This window comes from Maylandia zebra, linkage group LG1 (assembly GCF_041146795.1).
Source record: "Maylandia zebra isolate NMK-2024a linkage group LG1, Mzebra_GT3a, whole genome shotgun sequence".
Taxonomy (NCBI): domain Eukaryota; kingdom Metazoa; phylum Chordata; class Actinopteri; order Cichliformes; family Cichlidae; genus Maylandia; species Maylandia zebra.
The window spans coordinates 10,467,948-10,488,135 of NC_135167.1; the positions used below are offsets into that span (position 1 = coordinate 10,467,948).

General features: G+C 40.9%; 1 protein-coding gene across 1 annotated transcript; it reads left to right on the forward strand.

Annotated features, from left to right (window-relative positions):
- Nucleotides 1-6,193: 6,193 nt before the first annotated feature.
- Nucleotides 6,194-20,084, forward strand: mmp2 (matrix metallopeptidase 2). The gene is made up of 13 exons (XM_004539668.5): nucleotides 6,194-6,527; nucleotides 6,729-6,955; nucleotides 7,745-7,893; nucleotides 8,549-8,677; nucleotides 9,453-9,626; nucleotides 10,373-10,546; nucleotides 11,374-11,547; nucleotides 11,691-11,846; nucleotides 11,967-12,093; nucleotides 15,596-15,729; nucleotides 16,334-16,493; nucleotides 17,435-17,544; nucleotides 18,987-20,084. Exons 1-13 carry the CDS (start codon nucleotides 6,375-6,377, stop codon nucleotides 19,088-19,090), a joined length of 1,971 nt encoding a protein of 656 aa, XP_004539725.1. The 5' UTR covers nucleotides 6,194-6,374; the 3' UTR covers nucleotides 19,091-20,084.
- Nucleotides 20,085-20,188: the final 104 nt, after the last annotated feature.

Below are 20,188 nucleotides of genomic sequence, written 5' to 3' on the forward strand. Positions count from 1 at the left end.
TGTTTACAAGGCGTGCTAAAAGAGAGACAGAATGAGGGAGAAAGCATTAAATAAAGCAATTCAGCTAATGTCGCTTTGGGCCTTGTGCACACACAAAATGCCAATCAAAAGTCGCAGTTCTTTGATTCATTGCAGTTTGCGCTGGCAGTTGCATCTGAGAGAAGAGCGGTGACACAATGTGGAACAATAATTACCCCGCAGTGTTAAAGTCCTCCAGTGTCTTGGTGCTTTCATAAATAAAATATGTTCAAGATAATGGATTTATGCTCAATAATTCATCATCAGAATGTTTCAAACCAAGTGATATGTGTCGCAGTATTCTGTAACACAGCGCTTAGCCAAATTAAGTTATCTTGAAACAGATTTATTGACAGGGCTACTGCTGTTTTCATTTACTCAGCAACCATTTCTTAATTACCCCTGCAAAACACATAAAACAAACAATGCCAGTGGACTGATTCTAAACCACTCAGTGTCATTATTAACTACACACCGTGCATTCGAGTCCGGACCAAAAAGTACCAAACATTACAACTCGCTCAAACACTTTGAGTGGCTCTGAGTTAGAGTGAGAGGAGAGCAGTGGGACTGTGATATTTGTCATTCATGACCTTGGTGCTAGCCAGCCATACAGGCAGTTTGGTTTGATGACCCATCAGAGAATCTGTCTGGGTCCTTGCAAGAGCCAGAGGACCAGGGTGACATCCAGGTCTGCGGTCTGTTCAGCTGGACGGGGGTCAATCAGTGGGGCTGAAGATCCAAAGCCAGCTGGAGAGCCATGATTTGACTGGCCTTCATGTCCAGAGTGTCCCATTCCCAGAAGCAAGAGGAGGCCTCACTGGCACGTTGGAGAAGGCTGCTCATACTCATAATTAATTGCATGAGTTTGTATGGTGTAGGACCAGAACAAGCATATTGCGGTTTTGCATTAGATTGCTAGAAAGACAGAAAACACATGCATATATATAAACAATGAAGTACAAATCATCTGTGTTAGTGTAAAGCAAGCCCTACCAATGTGATTATGGTTAAATCAGTTGTCTCAGCCACAAACAAATACAAATGGGACAGATGCACTTGCAATCAACTGCAACAAGATACCCACTTTAAATAAAAACAACTCCATTTCATCAAAACACACATATGCGGTGCTTAAATCTAGAAAAGGCTTAAGCATCCAGCAGAGAATGAGGGAGAGAGAAAAACAATTTACATGCAAATCAAACCTTATCATCTCCATCTCTTTATGCCACTTTTGCCGACAAAATTGCATTCATATGCACAAAGGCATTCAATTACTGTAGCTGTGGCTCAACTTTTCACATACCAGCATTTTCTATTTGGAGAGGCAGGCCCATGTACATTTAATAGGTAGCCATTCTGTTCCCCGGCTCTGCGAGAGATCACTGCCAGTGTGTCAGTTAGAGGAGATGGCAGCATGTATCAGTGCATGAAATAAAGCTCATGCTCCAAAGTGACAGGTCCTGGATATTGTTGGCAAATGGATGTTAAATTCACTCTGCAACCACCAACAGCAGCCCTGGCTATGAAAAATTAACTGTACTCTGGCTAAAGGGAAGGGAAATTGCTTTGCTAGATATACCACAAAATCCTGTTTGTGAGCTATCCATCTGTCAGATCTCTTTGCAAAAAAAGTCCTTCAGCTCTCTCTATTAAAGAGTCTGCTCTCATATGCTGTTCAGAGTAATCCAGTATGAGAGCGGAAACAAAGAGATGTCAAAGAGAGTTAGAGTAAATCCTAAATCTGTGCTGTAGATTACAAATCAGGAAAGAACACTGGCTCCAAGGGCCACAAAACAGACCAGGTACTTGTTATATGTGAACCACTAGAGGGCACCAATCACCACTGTTACTATTCAATAGTTAAAGTAGGTTAGTTCACTTAGTGTACATTATAGTCTATAACTGTTGGCTTTGGGAAGCAAAGTGTTATACACCAAACTACATAAGAAACATTGTAAAGGATACATTTTCCACTGCACAAGAAATATTTTGTAAACCTTTATTTATCCCCTTAGTGTGTCTACTGGGCAGCTTAGATAATGTCACTTCAGAAAAGAATATAGCCCATATGATCTTCACTGCCCTATGCATAGCCAAGAAAACAGTCCTCATGAACTGGAAAAATAAAAATAATCTTAATTCTAACCAATATAGAAATTATCTATTAGATTACATTAGTCTTGACACAGCCTCTGCCACCACATTAGATCAATTGCTCTGGGCCCCTTTTATCAGCTCCATCACCTAGTGGGGGTGGGGGGTCATAGTTTGGTCCCGCCTTCACTGTTGTGATTGGTGAGGGGGTAGGGACAGGCTTAGGGCGTCGGGGGGTTCCCCGGAGGCATCTTCCTTGGGGGGCTCAACCCGGGGTAGCGGTCACGTCCGGTTGGGGGCTCTGTTGGCTCTCAGGTGACTGTTTCCTCGCGGCTGCGTGCAGCGGGGCTAGGGGAGGGTCTGTGCTGACGGACGTGGGTTACTGACCTGGCAACCTGGCTGCCCCTGGGTGGGTCCGGGATGGGCGTGAGGTTCTGGGGGCGCTCCGTCTCTGGGCTGGGGCCCGGGCCGGGCCTCGGGGGCTTGGGTCCTGGTTGGTGTGTTGCCGGGGTTGTGGGCGGGTGGGTGCATGGGGGCCCGGCCCTGGAGCAGGGTGCCGCCGGTGCGTCGAGCCGCCTGGGGGGCTCTTCAACTGGTGGGGGGGATGGTCACATCTTGCAGGAGCTTTCTTCTCTTCAGGAACTCTCTGCAGGAGGGGGAGATACAGGAGAGGTGGAGGAAGATCTCAGCCTGGGCGTTTACCGTCTTATGTAGTCTGGAAGATGTGTGGATGGTGGGGTGGGTGCAGTTTTCTCTGTGGTGGGGTTGGGTGGACTGTCCAGGGCTCTGTGGAGCCGGAGGGCGCTACTGCACTGGGCCCCGGTCTGATGGGCCTGGGCCCCCCTTCCCTGGCGGGTCGCGGAGGGTGGGAGTGCCTACTGGGGTCAGCGGGGGAGCTGGCCCCAGGGAGGGGTTACCTGCCCCTCCCTTCCTTCCCTCCCCATCTCCAGCTGCCTCCCTCTTCCCGCTCCTCCACAACCACCCACACATGCAGGGCCTTGGAGTGGGGGTATGTCACCAGGGTGCAGAGGAGGCTACCCCCCCGTCCCGTCCCGTCCCCTTCTGGCTGCCTCTGCCTCAATTTTATCCCACAACTTAGACATTCACATTATTCACACTCTCATTACACATACATATAGGATCTTGGGAGTGGGCACAATCACGGAGTCCAAATTACCATCAGGGTGTATACCTCACCCCTGACGTCGTTGCCCACCTCTCAATTTTAAATACACTTAGTCATTGAGGGCTAGCAGGAGGGACTATGCGCTTACCTGCTGCTCCTTGGCAGGTAGCTCCATGCCCTCCTGGGTTTTAATTGCACCTTAGAACACATATGCATCAACACCACAATGAGCGGGTGGAGGGAGGTTTGGAGTCTTCTCCCACCCCCATTCTCTGCGGCCTGCTGGAGCGGGAGGGCTAGTAGGAGGAGTTGGCCGTCCGACTGCGGTCTGGGGTGTGGGGCCTCCCTGCTGCTGCGGAGTCGGGGCGGTCTGCCTCTCCCCACCGCAGGGAAAAGGGTAACACCACCTGGGTCTGGGTGCAATTCCCCCCTCCAGGGGCAAGGGTACCTAGACCCGGTTTGTAGAGTACGCTTGGGGAGTGTGATTGTGTGTACAGCGTCTCTTTATGTCTGTCTCCACGTTGGTTGAGTGTGGAGTGAGTGCATATGAGAGCATGAGGGTGGGAATGGATGTTTGTGTCTGTGTGTGCCTGTATGTCTGTGTCTATATGTCAGGTTGGGTATCAGACGCCACCTCTCTGGGGACACCTCAGGCCCTCCAAGGTTTGGAGGCCTATCTCCACCCACCACCACTTCCCCTGCCGGTGGCGGACTCCCTCAGGTGTCGGTGTGTTGGTGGTTCTTTGTGTCTGGGGGTGGGCGTCCGGGTACACACCGGCTCACTCCTTGGCGGCCGCTTGTCGGGGCCTGGGGCCTGGGGCTCGCTCGGGCCCCTTTGGAGGTGGGGTGCCCCCGGCCTCTCGGCCTGGGGCTCGGTCACTCAGGCACAGCTGGGGGCCGGCGGAGCTCACGGGCGCGTCACTGCAACTCCCCCTGACTTCTGCTCCGCGGCTGCTGGGCGAGCCCTCATCTGGGACTCTCCTCAGCTCTTACTGGAACAGTGGCGCGGCTGCCCCTCTGTTGGTCTTCCATGGTCTCTTGTGTTCTGGGGGCCTCTGGATGTCTGGAGTTTTGATCTCCTCCATACCCACTTCACACCCTGGAGGACGGGGCTGTGGCCCCCCCACACTCCCTAGCAGATCATTACATGGAGAAACCTTTGGAATGCAAGCATGCTGATCCACACAGGTATGCACACATGGGTATTCACAGACGCGGACTAAAGCTTTCTTGGCTGCTACCTCAAAGCACACTGTGCGCTGTCTATCTTGCGTGCTGCACAATATCGTTTATTATTTAGTAAATATTGATATCTATGACTAGCTAGTTTATTGTGATGGTGCTTTGTTTTCTCTATTATTATGTTGCTCTTTGTTGTTTGCTGTCTCCTCTGTTTGTTTTTTTTGTTTGTTTTTTTTTTTTTCTCCATACAGGTGACCCAGGAGTTCTTTTTTTTTTTCTCTCTCTTCCCCCCCCTTCTCACCGTCTCTTCTCCCCTTTGGTTTTCTTTCTTTCTCTCCCCCTCTTTCTCTCATTCATTCCCCCTGTCCTATTTATTAAAAAAAAAAAAAAAAAAAAAAAAAAAAAATGACAAAGGATGAACTGAAGCTCTGCCATCACGTAATGTCGCATACTGCTGTTTCTGATGTCATTTAGAAAAACAAACAAACAAACAAACAAAAAAAACCCTTTATTTATCCAGGCACGTGATTTCCAGGGGGTTTAGGGAGGTTATGACCCCGCCAATAATTAGACCCAACCAATATAATCCTCCCAATAAAATTTCAGGTATTACCAGCAAAATAGTATAATGTTTAATCATCTGGGAATTTACCCAGATTTATTTCAGCACAAAGTTACACTGATGTATATATACACAAGGCCTGGTATTATATACATGTTTTATCTGCAGATTGCTGTCGTTAAGTAAAATGTCTCATGAGGTTTGAAGTCCACTCATGGTAAGCAGCAGTGTATTTATTTATTTATTGTTTTTGTTTTTTGTTTTTTTGTTTTTTTACCGTGTATTTATTTTCTATAACATGTATACTGGGATAAGTCAGCATTAGCAAATCTCCCCCCGGCACACACACACACTCTCACCCTTATTAGTTTTCATGGGTACAATACATATGGTTCACTTGGCTCTTTCTAGCTTCCAAATATTGAGACCAGTTTCGCATCCTACCAGTAGATGTCAATCTACCACTTTGAATAACTTCTGGCCTTTCTGCAACTGGGTGTCGCTGTTTTTCTCTCCTGGCAAGGTAATATATTGTGTGGTGACGCTCAGCAGCTTTGCGTCAATGAATTCCAAATTAATCCAGTATAATGATTTCCTCCCTCTCCCCCTACCCACCGCATCGCGAATGATTATTTAGAAATTCATGAATAGGGATAGAAAATCGGTCGCTGGAAGTCAGAAAGTTAGAAGGGAGGCGTGGTGATGCTCTCAGACAGCAGTGAACAGTGCAAAAAAAGTACCAAAAAAGTCGCCCACTTCTACCAGTTATAAGGTTATTGGCTGAATTGGTTGGCAGAACTTACTTTAGTAAACAAATAGGTGATTTTAAGTCTGGAAAGAAAAATCATGAAGATCATTCCCAAACAAACAAAAAAGTCAAACAACATGCTGAAACCTCTTGGCATGCAGGTTATAGTTTATCTTGGAATCTGCACATATCAATTTAAGAAATGCACACTTAAAAAGCAGGTCTTCATTGGTTTAATTGGTCAGCTTGGCCCAAAATTGGTTAATTTCGCCTCTAGATGATTATCCTACTCTTTAAAAAAAAAAGATAAAAGAAACAATTAAAAAAAAGAACATTTTTATTTGTTTGTAGACGTTTTCTGGTAAAAGCGAGTGACTAAGAACTGTAGTCGGTGAATCATTCAGCATTTGATTTGCTGGTTCGTCCCCATTTCTTTCCCAACCTGGAGACTGCGCAGAAGGCGTCGGGGGAAAAGTGCATGTGCAAGCAGAACTAAGAAAGTTCGCAGACCCGAGGTGCAGGATGTCCCGTTAAGGAGAAAAAAAAATCCTGCTGAGGAGCAGAAGCAACACAAGCTGACGGGCTGCAAGGACTGCGAACGGCACTTACCGCACAAGATATACTGTTAACCAGAGAAAATGGGCTTTCCGACGATATTCAGTTGTCGTCGGAGTCTTCTCAAATTGTTTTTGCTTCAGTTCATCGTGTTCCAAACAGTAAATGCTCGTCCTTCTCCTATTATCAGGTTTCCTGGAGACGATACCCCCAGAACAGACAAAGAAGTTGCTTTGGTAAGTTTCTGTCTTTTTTTTTTTCTTCCTTCCTCAGGATATGTCTAAGTAGGTCAGGCAGCAATGAACTGTTTTTACCCCTGGAGTACCAGAAATGAACAGGAGTAGTTTTCACATTATTTATTTCTTATTGCTCTAATTTTATATAAAGATACCATAAGAACGCTAACCTATTATTTTATGTTTTTATCCAAACTTTAGCATTATCTAAACAAGTTTTATGGATGCCCACAAGACAGATGTAATCTTATGGTGCTCAAGGATACCCTGAAGAAAATGCAAAAGTTTTTTTCTCTGCAAGAAACTGGAGAGATTGATGCCAAAACTGTAGAGATCATGAAAAAACCCCGCTGCGGTGTCCCAGATGTGGCCAATTATAACTTCTTCCACAGAAAACCCAAATGGCAGAACAAGGACGTCACCTACAGGTCAGAGAATTAACAATAACACACATGATTAGAGAGGCTATGGATTATGCTATAATGGGAGTGAGTGCCAATCCACTGTGACTCCAAATTAGTTCTCAAACAATTGCGGAGGTTTTAATCAGCTTTGCCTGCAAAATGGTTATGGCATTACCACTGGGTGTGATCTAATAGTTTTTGAGTTACTTGGCATGCTGCACTTTAGGAAACCGTTTACTGCACAGCACTATTTTAAAAATCTGTTGCTTTAACAATTGCCCATAAATCAAAGTTGTTGTACTGAGACATATTTGCCCCTGTCTAACCCTCTAAAACCGACCCCACCCTCTCCACAGCCTCCATTCCACACTACCCCCATCCACACAGTCTTGAAGTGCTTGCATCTTTATGTCTCGCTAACACCAGCATTCCTACACAGTATGTGTCAGGTCCTTTGTTTTCATTCTGTTTGAGGTTTACTATGATGTGGATGTAGTTTATTTATATCAGCGGTTTTGCATGTTCTGATCATTCCAGCCTCTCTGTCTGTGTGTTTATAAGAAAGACTGGAAGCCAAAGACAATAACAACTATGAGATCTTAGACTGTTTTCAGGAAAAGGACTGTGTAGACAGGCATACAAATGGGTTTGCGGCTGAACATTGTTTCAGGAGGTGCTTTTACAGATTTCTCATATTGGCCTCTTTATTTACCATGATCTTTAGTAATGAAAGGAGAATTTGCAACACTCACAGATTGTCCTGATTGGACAATTCAAGTCATGCTTGTTTTTTTTGTTCTACTCAATTTGTAGAATCCTGGGTTACACTCCCGATCTGGATGAAGAAGTCATAAATGATGCTTTCTTCAGGGCCTTCAAAGTATGGAGTGATGTCACGCCACTCACTTTTACTCGCATCATGGATGGAGAAGCTGACATCATGATTAATTTTGGCCGCAATGGTATACTATGTGTATAAACATCACACTATATAGATATTCCATTTGTTATTTGAAAACTATTGTACATCTGTACTCAGGTGGGTTTACGAGAATCACAATTAATAAAGAAATGTATCAGTTTGTTTTATAATAATACAATTGTAAGCCCTCAAAATCCTCCTTTTATTGGATCTGCCACATCTTTGTAATAGAATAAAGAGATTGTACCACAGGATAAAATTCTAAGAATGTTCCTATAATAATTAGCACAAGTCAATATTTAAACAGAAGCTCACCGAGTTCTAGACTAATGCTGAAGGAGCAAAAACATACATCTTTTTAAAGTAACATTCTTTTCAAAGTGACTCTACATCCCGCCATCCTGTATTTTAGGAATTCTTTAAAGACAGTGGGGATTATGGTATTAACCCAGTTCATTCCAAACATTCCAGCTAAAATAACCACTTGATATTTACCCGCATTCTGTCTGGTCACAGCTGACTATATTCAGAAAGAATCTAGTAATTATAGGGAAACGCAACTGAAAATCGGCCGCTGAAGAAGACATGGAATTGTTGTTTCAGAAACAGAAATCTTTGAATACATGGACAAATGTCACATCATGTCTTAAGCAGTCAGTATACATGTTTTGATTGGTTAATGATGTCATCAATAGAGCATGGAGATGGTTACCCCTTTGATGGCAAGGATGGCCTCCTGGCTCATGCCTTTGCTCCAGGCCCAGGAATTGGTGGAGACTCTCACTTTGATGATGATGAGCAGTGGACACTTGGAGAGGGGCAAGGTAATGCAAGAATGCTAGTTACAAAAAGTGCATGCAGCAAAACCACCAGTGATGATTTCTTAAATTTATTTAGTTCTTCATTTTTTTGCTTAGACTGTTATGTAAAGTTAATTTAAAACTTTGTCAGGTGAGAATTTGAAATTGTAGAAACTAATATAACTTTCAGATGCTATTTTCCAAGCATCTTTTTCTGGCACCTGACATCATATCAAACTACAGCCATCTGGAAGCTAAATTAAAAAAAAAAAATCTCTATTGCACACATTTGTATTCGCATCCATTGACCCAGATAGTTTTACTCCCAAGTACTTCCCCTTTTTAACATCCTTATGTCTGGATATTTAATTTGTGTGGAAATAATCTATAAACCTATTTTCCATTTCTCTTGGTGCTAGTCTTAAACAGATGAACAGATGAGGATCTCTTGGATGAATTTTTATTTTCTCAATATGTGTTTGTTGTTCATACTGTTACATACAAATCATTTGTACCCTGCATTATACAGTTTGGTTGGACATTTTTCAAAGCCTACTTTGAAACTGCTTTCCAAATTCTAGACAACAATATTTGCTTTAACTTCCAGGAAGTTGAAGCTTGCTATGTTATGTTAGCTTGCTTGCTATTATTGTAACAAAAGTTACCTTCTAAACATGTGTGAAACTAATGCTGCAAAGTTTTATAGTGAATTGAGAAACCATCATATGAAATCAAACACCATAGAGCAAATATTCATATATCTTCACTCCTTTCTATGTATGCATTCTTTGTTTTACAGTGGTGAAGGTGAAATTTGGCAATGCTGATGGCGAGTTTTGTAAATTCCCTTTCCTGTTCATGGGCACTGAGTACAACAGCTGCACAGCTCAGGGTCGTGATGACGGTTTCCTATGGTGTTCCACCACTTACAACTTTGATGAAGATGGCAAATATGGCTTCTGCCCTCATGAATGTAAGCTTACCCAGTGGGTCCCTTTTTTGTTAAAGCATATACTATATGTTTGACATGCAGCTGTGATGTCTGTTTGGACATTTTGCTTTTGAAACTTGTGATTTTTGTGGCCCCACATGACCTTAGGCGTGATGTGCCCTACTTGGATCTTATTGAACCAGACAAAACATTTAATTAGTCTTTCAGTACTGGTAAAGCAATACTTAATATCACATCATAGCTATACTCAAAGCTGTTCTGTTGTTTTTGAACATGAAGAAAGTAGGTTGGCCAGGAAAATGCTTTTTTTTTTTCTTTAAATTTGTTTTATTTGGAGTGAATTATGGAACATTTCTTCTCCAAGTTACTGCCCCACTTTACAACATGAGGCTTTGTCAAACATTTTGTTTATCTCTGTTATGTTGCTGTCCATGGTACTAACATGATCAGATGCTATTACAACTAACTGCCAAAATACACATGTTCAAAGTCATTTTATGTGATAAAAACACGAGTAAGGCCTGTTTGCACTGGAGTTTTCTATTTTGTTAAACTTTAGTTTTGAAGTAAAAAAAAACCAAACAGTTCCAATGTACCTATTTTGTTAATTCAAGTTTATTGTGTTCCCTTGTGTTATATCACTACTTAGTGATCAAGGGTTTTGTATTACAATTGAATTTCTTATTTTAGTTAGAAGAATGTAAAAACAAATACTGTTTTTAAATTTATTAGGCCATCTGTAACTTCATTTGGTTTGTGATTTGCAGTACTTTTCACCCTGGGTGGAAATGCAGAAGGGGCTCCATGTAAATTCCCCTTCAACTTTCAGGGGGAAAAGTATGATGGATGCACCACTCAGGGCAGAGATGATGGTTACCGCTGGTGTGCCACTACTGAGGATTATGACCGCGACAAAACGTATGGCTTTTGTCCTGAAACTGGTAAGTGGTGTGTCATGTGTTGTCTCTTATTCACATAACATATAGTAAAATGAAAGATAATCACATCAAGTTGATGTCCACTTAGGTGTGCATAGTGGTCACGGCCTTCATTATGCAATAACACTTAAATAAATAAATATTTCACTAGCGGTGCTTTTTTTGATGAGCAGTGCATAGTGCCTTGCCATATGTTGGGCTACAGGAATTCTGCAGCTGCGGTTTTTGGTTATGCTCGTGGTGGGCTGAATAGCTATAAAAGTATTTTAATGTGCAGTAGCAGGGCCTATTTTCCATTCTGTCAGTGGGGCTTGTTTTAGGGTTGAGGTACTGGGGTAGGGAGAAAGGCATACAGGGAGAGGTACTACCGTTGGTGCTTTCATCTGATTTTATTTGATTAGGGATGAAGCTTTGCTGTAGAGTCCTGTGTGAGAACTTGTACCGAATAAGAAATTATACTGTTTTTTTGTTTTACTCTTTCTTTCTTTCTTTCTTTCTTTCTTTCTTTCTTTCTTTCTTTCTTTCTTTCTTTCTTTTAACACAAAACCACTCTTGCCAGACTGAAAATGATCTCTCTTTGAAAGAAAATCAATTTGGATGGGTGCATTTTGGTTGTGTGCCTAATGGATTAGTTATTGATGTCGTGTGTGTTGTGCCAGCTGCTTTCATCGTGCTATTTCTGAACATCATCTGCACTCATTTCATAATAACCCAAACTTTTCCAGAAAGAAAAAAAAATCACTTTGCATAGTGAATTTATAAGATAATTAAGCAACTGAATTCAGTGCTTATTTTGCATTTACTGTTTTGCATTTTGTTGCTGTTACCAGCAATGTCAACAGTGGGAGGCAATGCAGATGGAAGCCCCTGTGCCTTCCCTTTCACCTTCCTGGGAGACACTTATGAATCTTGCACCACCTCTGGACGCAGCGATGGCAAAATGTGGTGCGCTACCACCAAGAGTTACGATGATGACCGCAAATGGGGTTTCTGTCCTGATCAAGGTAAAAGAATTTGCCAGTGGTATTTGGGGATATTTTTCCCAAGAGCCAGTGGATTGGAAGACACTGAATCTATCTTTTTCTTTTTTTTCTTTTTTTTACTGTGGAAAGATAATAGATATTTGTTTAAACTAACTTGTTTCTAGGCTACAGCCTTTTCCTGGTAGCAGCCCATGAATTTGGTCATGCTCTTGGTTTGGAGCACTCTCAGGACCCCGGTGCACTGATGGCCCCTGTTTACACTTTTACTAAAGACTTCAGGCTCTCCAATGATGACATCAAAGGCATCCAGGAGTTGTATGGTGAGAGAAAATGCCACATAGAGTCTAATACCAATAAGTGCCTGGGAAAATGATTGTGTTGTCAGTGGATAATTTGCAGACCCCTTTAAATAATAAATACTGTGGTAAATCTGACAACAGGTGTGCCAACAGACAAGCCTTTGCCTCCAACCCAGGGTCCTGTCACTCCAATGGATATCTGTAATGAGCCAGTGATCTTTGATGCTGTAGCACAGATCAGAGGAGAAACATTCTTCTTCAAAGACAGGTAATCATCTCAGTTAGCAACTTGATGTATCTTTAAAAAAAAAAAAGACTTCAATGTAAGAAAAGTCTGAAGCCCAGGCAAAGTGTTCTAGATATGCAAGCTGTAATGTTCCCAGTTGCTCTTTTGAGTCTTAAATGTGATGTAAAGGCTGAGTTTGTGAACACTGAAAGCACTGCCAAAGTCCTGTTAAATTTCCTGTCTGTGATCTGTGCGAAGAGCGATAAAGAAAACGAAATTGCCTGCTTCAGGCTGTATCGTGTGACTGAAACACAGCAGCCTGCACCAACTGGATTTCACAATCACATCACTGCAAACAATGAGCAGTTTAACATGAGGTTTCTTGTTAATTATGGTTTCTCTTTTTACAGTCTTGTGCCACTTGAAGATTGTGAGCATATTGTTGTTTTGTGATATGACAATTAGTAAGAGTTGAAAACAAGCTATCCCTCTACTCACGCAGTGACAACCAAAGTAGTCATCATTCATAAACAGTCTACACTCCTCTTCTCCACCGGCGCCAGTGAATCCAAAGTCATGTAGCTTTACTATGTGTCTGCTGGCTGACTCTGTAGAAAAGAAGTTGCATAAAGTCCTGTGGTTCGGTCAACAGTCTTCGTGAGTCAGGGTACTTCCCGTAGAAAGATGAACAGTTTCATTGCAACAGCTGAAGTTTGTTACAAAGAGCTTACCCCAGTGGCATGTTACAAAAAGGAACTGTTAGGACAAACAAATGATGGGTTAGCTGTTGACATTGTTGACACAAACACTATAATTTCAACGTTAAGAGCTGCATATCCTGTCACAATCATTTGGAAATCAGCTAAGAGTAGATGCATCAGCAAAATGCTCAAGAGTCAGTTAGCTTGGCTTTTTTCACTGAGTTACAATATTTTTCACCTTGCTATGGCTCTAGCAGAGAGTGTGCAGCGAACCATGAAACTTTGGATCAGTTGTTGGTCATCAAGTCAGCTGAAATGATCTTTTTCTTCCATCTGAAACATTATATAGCTTATTTAACTGTTGGGACAATTTTTTTTTAAAGTGAAAATTTTATTTTCACTTTAAGCATTGTTGAAGTCTGAAAATGCACACAGTCACATTAATGTAAAGGCAAGAACAAGTTTCCGACATACCTCGGCTCTCAGGTCACCGTTGTTTAAATGAAGCCATGGAAAAATAATATCTTAAAAAAGAAATGACATTGTGTCTAAATGATAGGATGACAGCAGTGCTAAGCATCACCTACCTGGGTGGAATGTAACAGATGATTAAACTGTCATTTTGCAGAGAGATGGTATTCAGAGCAAACTGGTTCAGTTTAAGGTGGCTAAAAGTTCCATATACATATGTTACACTGAAATTTAGCTGAGCTGTAACATATTTAGACATTTTCCTGTTTGCCAGATTTTTTAGCACCATTGTGCACTAATCTAAGCTGTTGTGTGATGTTTTCAAACACATTTAATTCAATATGACGTGAATTTTAGGTTGCTATGTGAAAATTTAATCAAGCAAAGTTTAAAAGTTATTCTGAAGATCAGGGTGGGAAAATGAGGACATAGTATTATGAAGTTACTGTAGTGAACAAACAGTAAATCTCACTGAAATCTGGGATCGGTAAAGTTTTAGTACAGGCCTGTTGGTCCAACTTCATAAGTTGCCTGAAGGGCATGTCAGAGTTGTATGCTGCAGAGTTCTGGTACATGCTAAGTTTTATAGCTTTACAGAAAGAGCTGTACCCTCTGGGCTCTGGGGCTAAGCTCACTTGACTCTCCCACTGTAAAAGTGGAATCTCTCATTCTGTTAGCTCAGCATATTTATGTTGTGAGACAAATCTTAACGTGATGCAATGAGTAATACTTGCAGCACTCCCTGAGCTCAGCATATAAGTGGGTCTGTCTGTCTCAAGGCTTAAGGAGAAGGTACTTAGAAAGTCTGACTTATTGAAAATGTTTGGCCAACCTGCTGGTTAGGTCTGTTCTGAAGCGTAAAACCAGTAGAGATTGTTGTGACTGTTGTGCAGAGGCTGGTGAAAAACTGTTAAGAAAGACTGCTGTTTTATAGAAGCACTTTTGTTGAATGGTAGTAGTTAAAGATAATGACAGTATAAAAATACAATAGGCCTCACAAACACTGCCAAATACCTGTGACTGAACTTTGCTTTTGAATGTTTCATTATTTTCTGACTTTTTTGGTGCACTTTAAACATATTTAGACTCAAAAATGATAAAGATCTGTTCTCCATCTACTTTATTCTTTTTCTTCTGGTTTGTGAATGTCGAATGTTTTCCTTTTTTATGTACACCACAATCCATGTCTGAGAGGATGTAGCGTTAAACCCCACAAACCAAACTTTTTGTTTTACCATCATAACTCTCAAAGAAATACTTTGGTGTACCTTTTCCAGCTTCCCTGACAGATACTATTGTTACTCTTTCTTCAGTTGTGAAATTCTTTCTATCTTCTTTTTTGTTTTTGCTCTGTTATACAATTTTAGTGCCTTTTCCACAATGCATTTTAGGCAAACTTATAATGTGGGTCAGTACATTGAGCCATTTAAATCAATGTGTTAAAAACTTATATTTCTCACAAAGCTCAGTTGCATTGTCATAATCATCAACCTGTATTTTTACACAGTTCAAACAGGACTTTGTTAAGAACAAATCCAAGATCAATGGATTATCTACTTCAGATGTTCGGGTTATTAGTAATTACCTGTATGAAAATACAGGTAAATAAAAAAAGAATAAAACAGACTCAGAGATCTAAAACAACAGGAGTGCTTTAGAAAAATCACTTGAATATTTTCTGTACACGTATTCCCCTTACCACCCCTAGGCAGATCTTGTTTTTCCTTTTATTGAGTGCATACTGGAAGAAAAGAGAGGGAGGAAAGGATAAAATTAAAGCTCTGCTACAGACTGAAAACCCTCTGGATATTGTTAGTGCACGAACAGCAAACTGATCTGCAAGAACACAAATAAAATAATGACATTCGTAGATGGTTGGTTCAGACTGGAATATGTCTCATCTTTCATCCTGACAAATGTAACTTTGGGCAAGTGTTATGTATGCACACTTCTATTTATGCTTGTTTGTAAAGTTTTATTCTCATCTTCACTTTATCATTATGACAACTGATCTTTGTTTTTGGCAAATCTTTGTCTGTCTAAAAAATAGGTCAGTGGAAAAGAGTATGGTAAGCTGCTATTGTTGCGCAGCTGTGTATTGGAAATCCGGGCAAGATGGGTCTTGTTCCGCTGGCGTCTGCAGCCTTAGTCCTAACGAGAACCAGATGCTCATGAATCAGACCATTGTGGCTGGCTCGGCCAGCGAAGCACTTGCACTAAAACCCCGATCTCTTATACACATGCTTTTTCTCTCTCTTTCTCTCCCCACCTCCTCATCAGCCCCTCTGGTCCTTTCACTCTTACTTCTTCACTCTTATTTCTTCCCTAGCCTGTCTAACTCATGATTGCTCATCCACCCACTCTCTCTGCAGGTTCCTGTTCAGGTCAGTCAACTTTAGAAGCAAACCCAATGGGCCAATGCTAGTGGCCACCTACTGGCCTGACCTGCCCGCCAAGATAGATGCTGCCTATGAAAATCCAGAGGAAAAAACAGTCTTCTTTGCAGGTATTCTGAGGAAAGCAAGAGACTTTGAAAAATGCACATTTAGATCTGTTTTAATATTGACATAACCTCGCACTTATAAGGTGATGAAGGAAACAGATGCATTACTTTTAATGAGTAATGAAGATGTGTCTTCCCCATTTTACCACTTGGATGCATTTCCCCTAATGGTCAGCCATTTCTATTACCTGAAACTTTAGGAGGCACCAGAATGTAGGCCAAACACTCTTAAGTGCAGTGTGGACTCTTCCAGCATACTTATTAGTGGTTTATGAAATATTCACAGCATTTTACAAATATGACAACTTTCCTGAATACTGATGAGACTTACATGATATATCCATCAACTCTAAAGACATTAAGATGGTTTGGTAAATGTTCGACTTATTATCTCACTGCAAAATTGGTTCATAGAGTTAACCCTTGTGTTGTCCTCGGGTCAAAATTGACCCCTAGGTGAATGGCAAACAAGTATATGGGAATCCCGAGGACAACACAAGAATAAATGATTAAATGTTGATTTAAAAGTTTAGTGATTTTCATTAGAATAACATATTGTATGTATCCTAAAAGTGAGTTCTCTTTTTATCTTACTCTTCTCTCCCAGGCAATGAAATTTGGATTTATAGAGCTGATCAGTTGGAGACAGGCTACCCGAAAAGGTTGTCCAGCCTTGGCCTCCCCACTGACCTGCAGCAAATCGATGCTGCCTTCAACTTTAGGAAGAACAGGAAGACTTACTTCTTTGCTGGAGACAAATTCTGGAGGTAAGGAGAGTTAAAGTTTGTGCAAAGATTTGCATTTAATGTAATTAAAAGCCCTGTGTGACTTGACCTAGCTCTTGCAATTGAGGTCATAAACTGTTGCAGTTGTGTGCTATATCTGAACTGAGTTAGTGTTTGGTGTGACCTAAACGGTACAGTAACTCAACAGCTTGTAGTTTTTGCACATATGAAGCCGTAGTGTTTGTTTTATCTGGGAAAGTGCCATCATATGTGTTTCTGCTGCACTTTATCAGATGCAAACCAACGAATGTCATTCAACAACAGAGGGTCTTTAAAAAAAAAAAGTGAAATCATGGCTATCTCACTTCTATTGTGCATATTGCACTGGTCTGCAGGCTCTTTGGCCTAAACAAACAGGTACAGCATGCTGGCCATGTCCACAGTCCCTGTCCAATTGTAAATCGACTTTTTGGTGCATTTACAGCCACAAACCTTGAGTAACTGAGAGTAAATCATAATAACAATGCAGCCAGAACAGTTTGCCCTAACTAACGTCCTATGTTATTAAATAGCAATGATATTAGTCATTATCTGGCTGATGTGCACACACCCAATTTTTAACAGGCTAAAACAGAGAGCAAAGCAAAGCAGCAACTGTACTTTGATAAAAGGACTGTGCATTATAAAAAAAACATTTTTTAAATTCTTTGGGTATGGGAGCGACCTAGTTAACAGTCTGGATTGTTACTCTACTTCTTTTACTTTTATTCTCTTCTCTAAATGATGCAAGAAAGGAACAACAGTTTATGAAACTGATGGTCAGATTAGCTACTAAAGCTCTGAAGGCATCCTCTGACAAAAATGTCAATACACTACATATTTTTGGCACAGCATAGAGTTGTTCGGTGCTAAATTAATGCTATTAATGTAATACATGTCATATGTAAAACCTCAGATGTGATTTCATTGTTGTGTGTTTACAGATATGATGAGACCAGCAAGACAATGGACTCTGGCTTCCCAAAACTTATTGCGGATTCCTGGAATGGCATCCCAGATGGCATTGACTCTGCCTTCAGTCTTAATGGCATTGGTAAAATAATACTTTTAACAAGTAAATTTGACCAAAATATGGCAGGAACAGTTATTAGTATGTGAATGAATTTGTTGCACGATTCATACCATTGTGCCATTGCTGTACTCTATTTTCCAAGAAAAAGTGATTTCAAGTTTTCAAGATATGGCAGTATTTAGGGAAAAGGATAAAAAGCTACACCTGCAACTTTGTTAGTTACAGAGCATTGTAGTTCTTTCCACTGAAAACAATATATGAGTATAAGGTTTCATAGGTATATCATTTTAGAACACTGTCATATTTTAATTAGTACTAAACAAAAAGAACAGCTCAAACTAAGCAGGAGAAGTTTGATTCCGCCACATTTCATGGCAGCCCATGCCAAAGGAATGTCAAGACATTTGACTGGAAAATATGAATCAACCTCACTATGGTAGGAAAAGTCACAGGTTCCCCAAAAGGTCTTATTTTCTGGGAATTGTGAATGTTTGTACCAGATAATATAGAAAGCCTTCAATAGCTGTTGAAATATTGGAGTCCTGAGCAAATGGGGAACTTCCTGACTCTACCGCTTCTAGAGCCATGGCTCCAATATGCCAAGAATATGCCACACAACTGTTGCTATGCTCTGATAACGACACTAGTGTTTTTATGTGTGTGTGATTACTGTCTGCACAGCAGCATTCCTTCTGGTAAAATTGCAGGAAAATCCAGTCAGCTCTATCAGTGAGTCTGGCACTCTGCCTTTGTCAGTAAAACTCCTCATATACCAGAATTGAGCAAACAGTGACGCCTTCTAGGCAAAAAAAAAAAAGTGTTTAGAGGAGTTGGCTACACAAAGAATGTCAGGAAGGCAAATAGACCATAAGGAGTATTTCTGAAGTCAGGGAGTGATCAGTGGTTTTATAATGACAGAATTGTTGCATTTTTTGTGAGTGAATATCACAGGTTAGTTGACACTTACTTTTACTGCTGGTGCAAAGTGCATTGCAGCCACTGTAAGAAGTAAATGGTGAATTTTTAATGTGAGACCACCAGTAAAAATCCTTTGAGATTCTCACTGTCAGCCATGTATACTTGAGGTCAGAGGTGGTTAGCAAATTTTTGCCTATGGCAAGCAACCAGGGACTTTTTCATTGCTTCTCTCCTAACATACAGACAGTGCTGTAAGTGTCACATAGCCCCTTCCCCACACCGTAAACAAACATATTTATATAAAGAAGGTCTTTCACCCTCTACAGAGGCGCCTCTGTGTACCTCCTCCTTAGCATAATTCAGAGAACGCGAGGCTTGACTTTGGCTTCTGATTGGGTATTTTAATTCTTGTACGCTTGTACAGAAGCTTGTTTATTTCACTGTTATTGCGTGGTAGTTTGTTTGACTCGAGCAAATTTAATAAAGAAAATTCTCAGCTTAGTAAATGTTTTAAACACAATGTGTATTCTGCTTGTCTTTCACAGACTACAGCTACTTCTTCAAAGGCAACCACTATTTCAAACTAGAAGACAGCAGCTTGAAGATCGTGAAGTTGGGTGAAATCACAAAGGACTGGCTCGGATGTTGAACATTTCCAAAATGTCTCACAACTAACTTGTGTAATGGTGACCTCTTGAGCCTCATGAGGACATTATTGTAGTATTGAACACAACTTAAGGTCGCTGCAGTGAAAACTGTTGTAATTTTTCTATCATGGCAACTCTGCACGCTTTCCTGCAGCCTGTATAACCGGTCTCCAGATTTGTAGAACGCCACCCCTGAACCTTCTTCGTAGGCTGAACATATGCAACTGGATATTTGCTACATTTCTGTGTGACTTTGACATTTTATTTGTTATGCTGTTATGCAGATTTATTACAATATGCACCCCATCTTTTATTATTTTATAGATTTTTTTTCCCAAGTCAGACATCAGGTATGTCCACACTGCTTTAAAATGCAGTGCTATACTGTGCTGGTCAATATTGCCTTTTTATACAAATTTGATTTCTTTAACACCATAAGAGGAAATCATGTTGGCTTAGAATTATTTCAGTGTAATAAGTGCAGTTTAATAATTGTATCTGTTTAATTACGTTTTTCATTGTTGTGCGCTACATTTGAAAGAATGAATTTGCACAATGTGACCGAAAATGGTGCTTTTAGAGATCGCTTTTTGCATATAGTCATATATATACATTATATTCTGTATAACTATGTCTGATCGGACTACTTAGTATCCTCTGGATGTATAAAAGTAGTATTCCCAGACACATTATCCTTCATTTGATTAGCACTTTGTTTAGGACTATACAAGGGAGTGGCACAATAGGAAGACCAAATTATTTCCGTGTCAACTCCATGTTACATTTCCCTACACTAATGGTACAGAAAGATTAATGGCACAGGTTGCCTCTAGAGGCTGTATAGGTTTCATGCATAATGGAACCATGACAAGAGTACCGCAGTAGTATTGCTTAATTATCTTTTTTTACATGTTTTTTCCTTGTGATGGTTTGTTTATGCTTTTTGCACTGTCATCAATAAAGATGGTCAATATAATAAATCTACAAAATTGTGAATGATTAGCCATGATATGTGATCCTTATCCGCTAGGTACCAAAAAAAAAGTGGGAGATCATATACCTTAGTGCACTGTATACATACTCTTGCAACACATTAGTGG

Bases quoted from the DNA above. Each gene is read 5' to 3' on its own strand.
- mmp2 (XM_004539668.5), top strand. From the start codon at position 6,375: ATGGGCTTTCCGACGATATTCAGTTGTCGTCGGAGTCTTCTCAAATTG. The intron at 10,547-11,373 runs GTAAGTGGTGTG...TGCTGTTACCAG, and splicing joins TGGCTTTTGTCCTGAAACTG to CAATGTCAACAGTGGGAGGC. The intron at 12,094-15,595 runs GTAATCATCTCA...CTCTCTCTGCAG, and splicing joins ACATTCTTCTTCAAAGACAG to GTTCCTGTTCAGGTCAGTCA.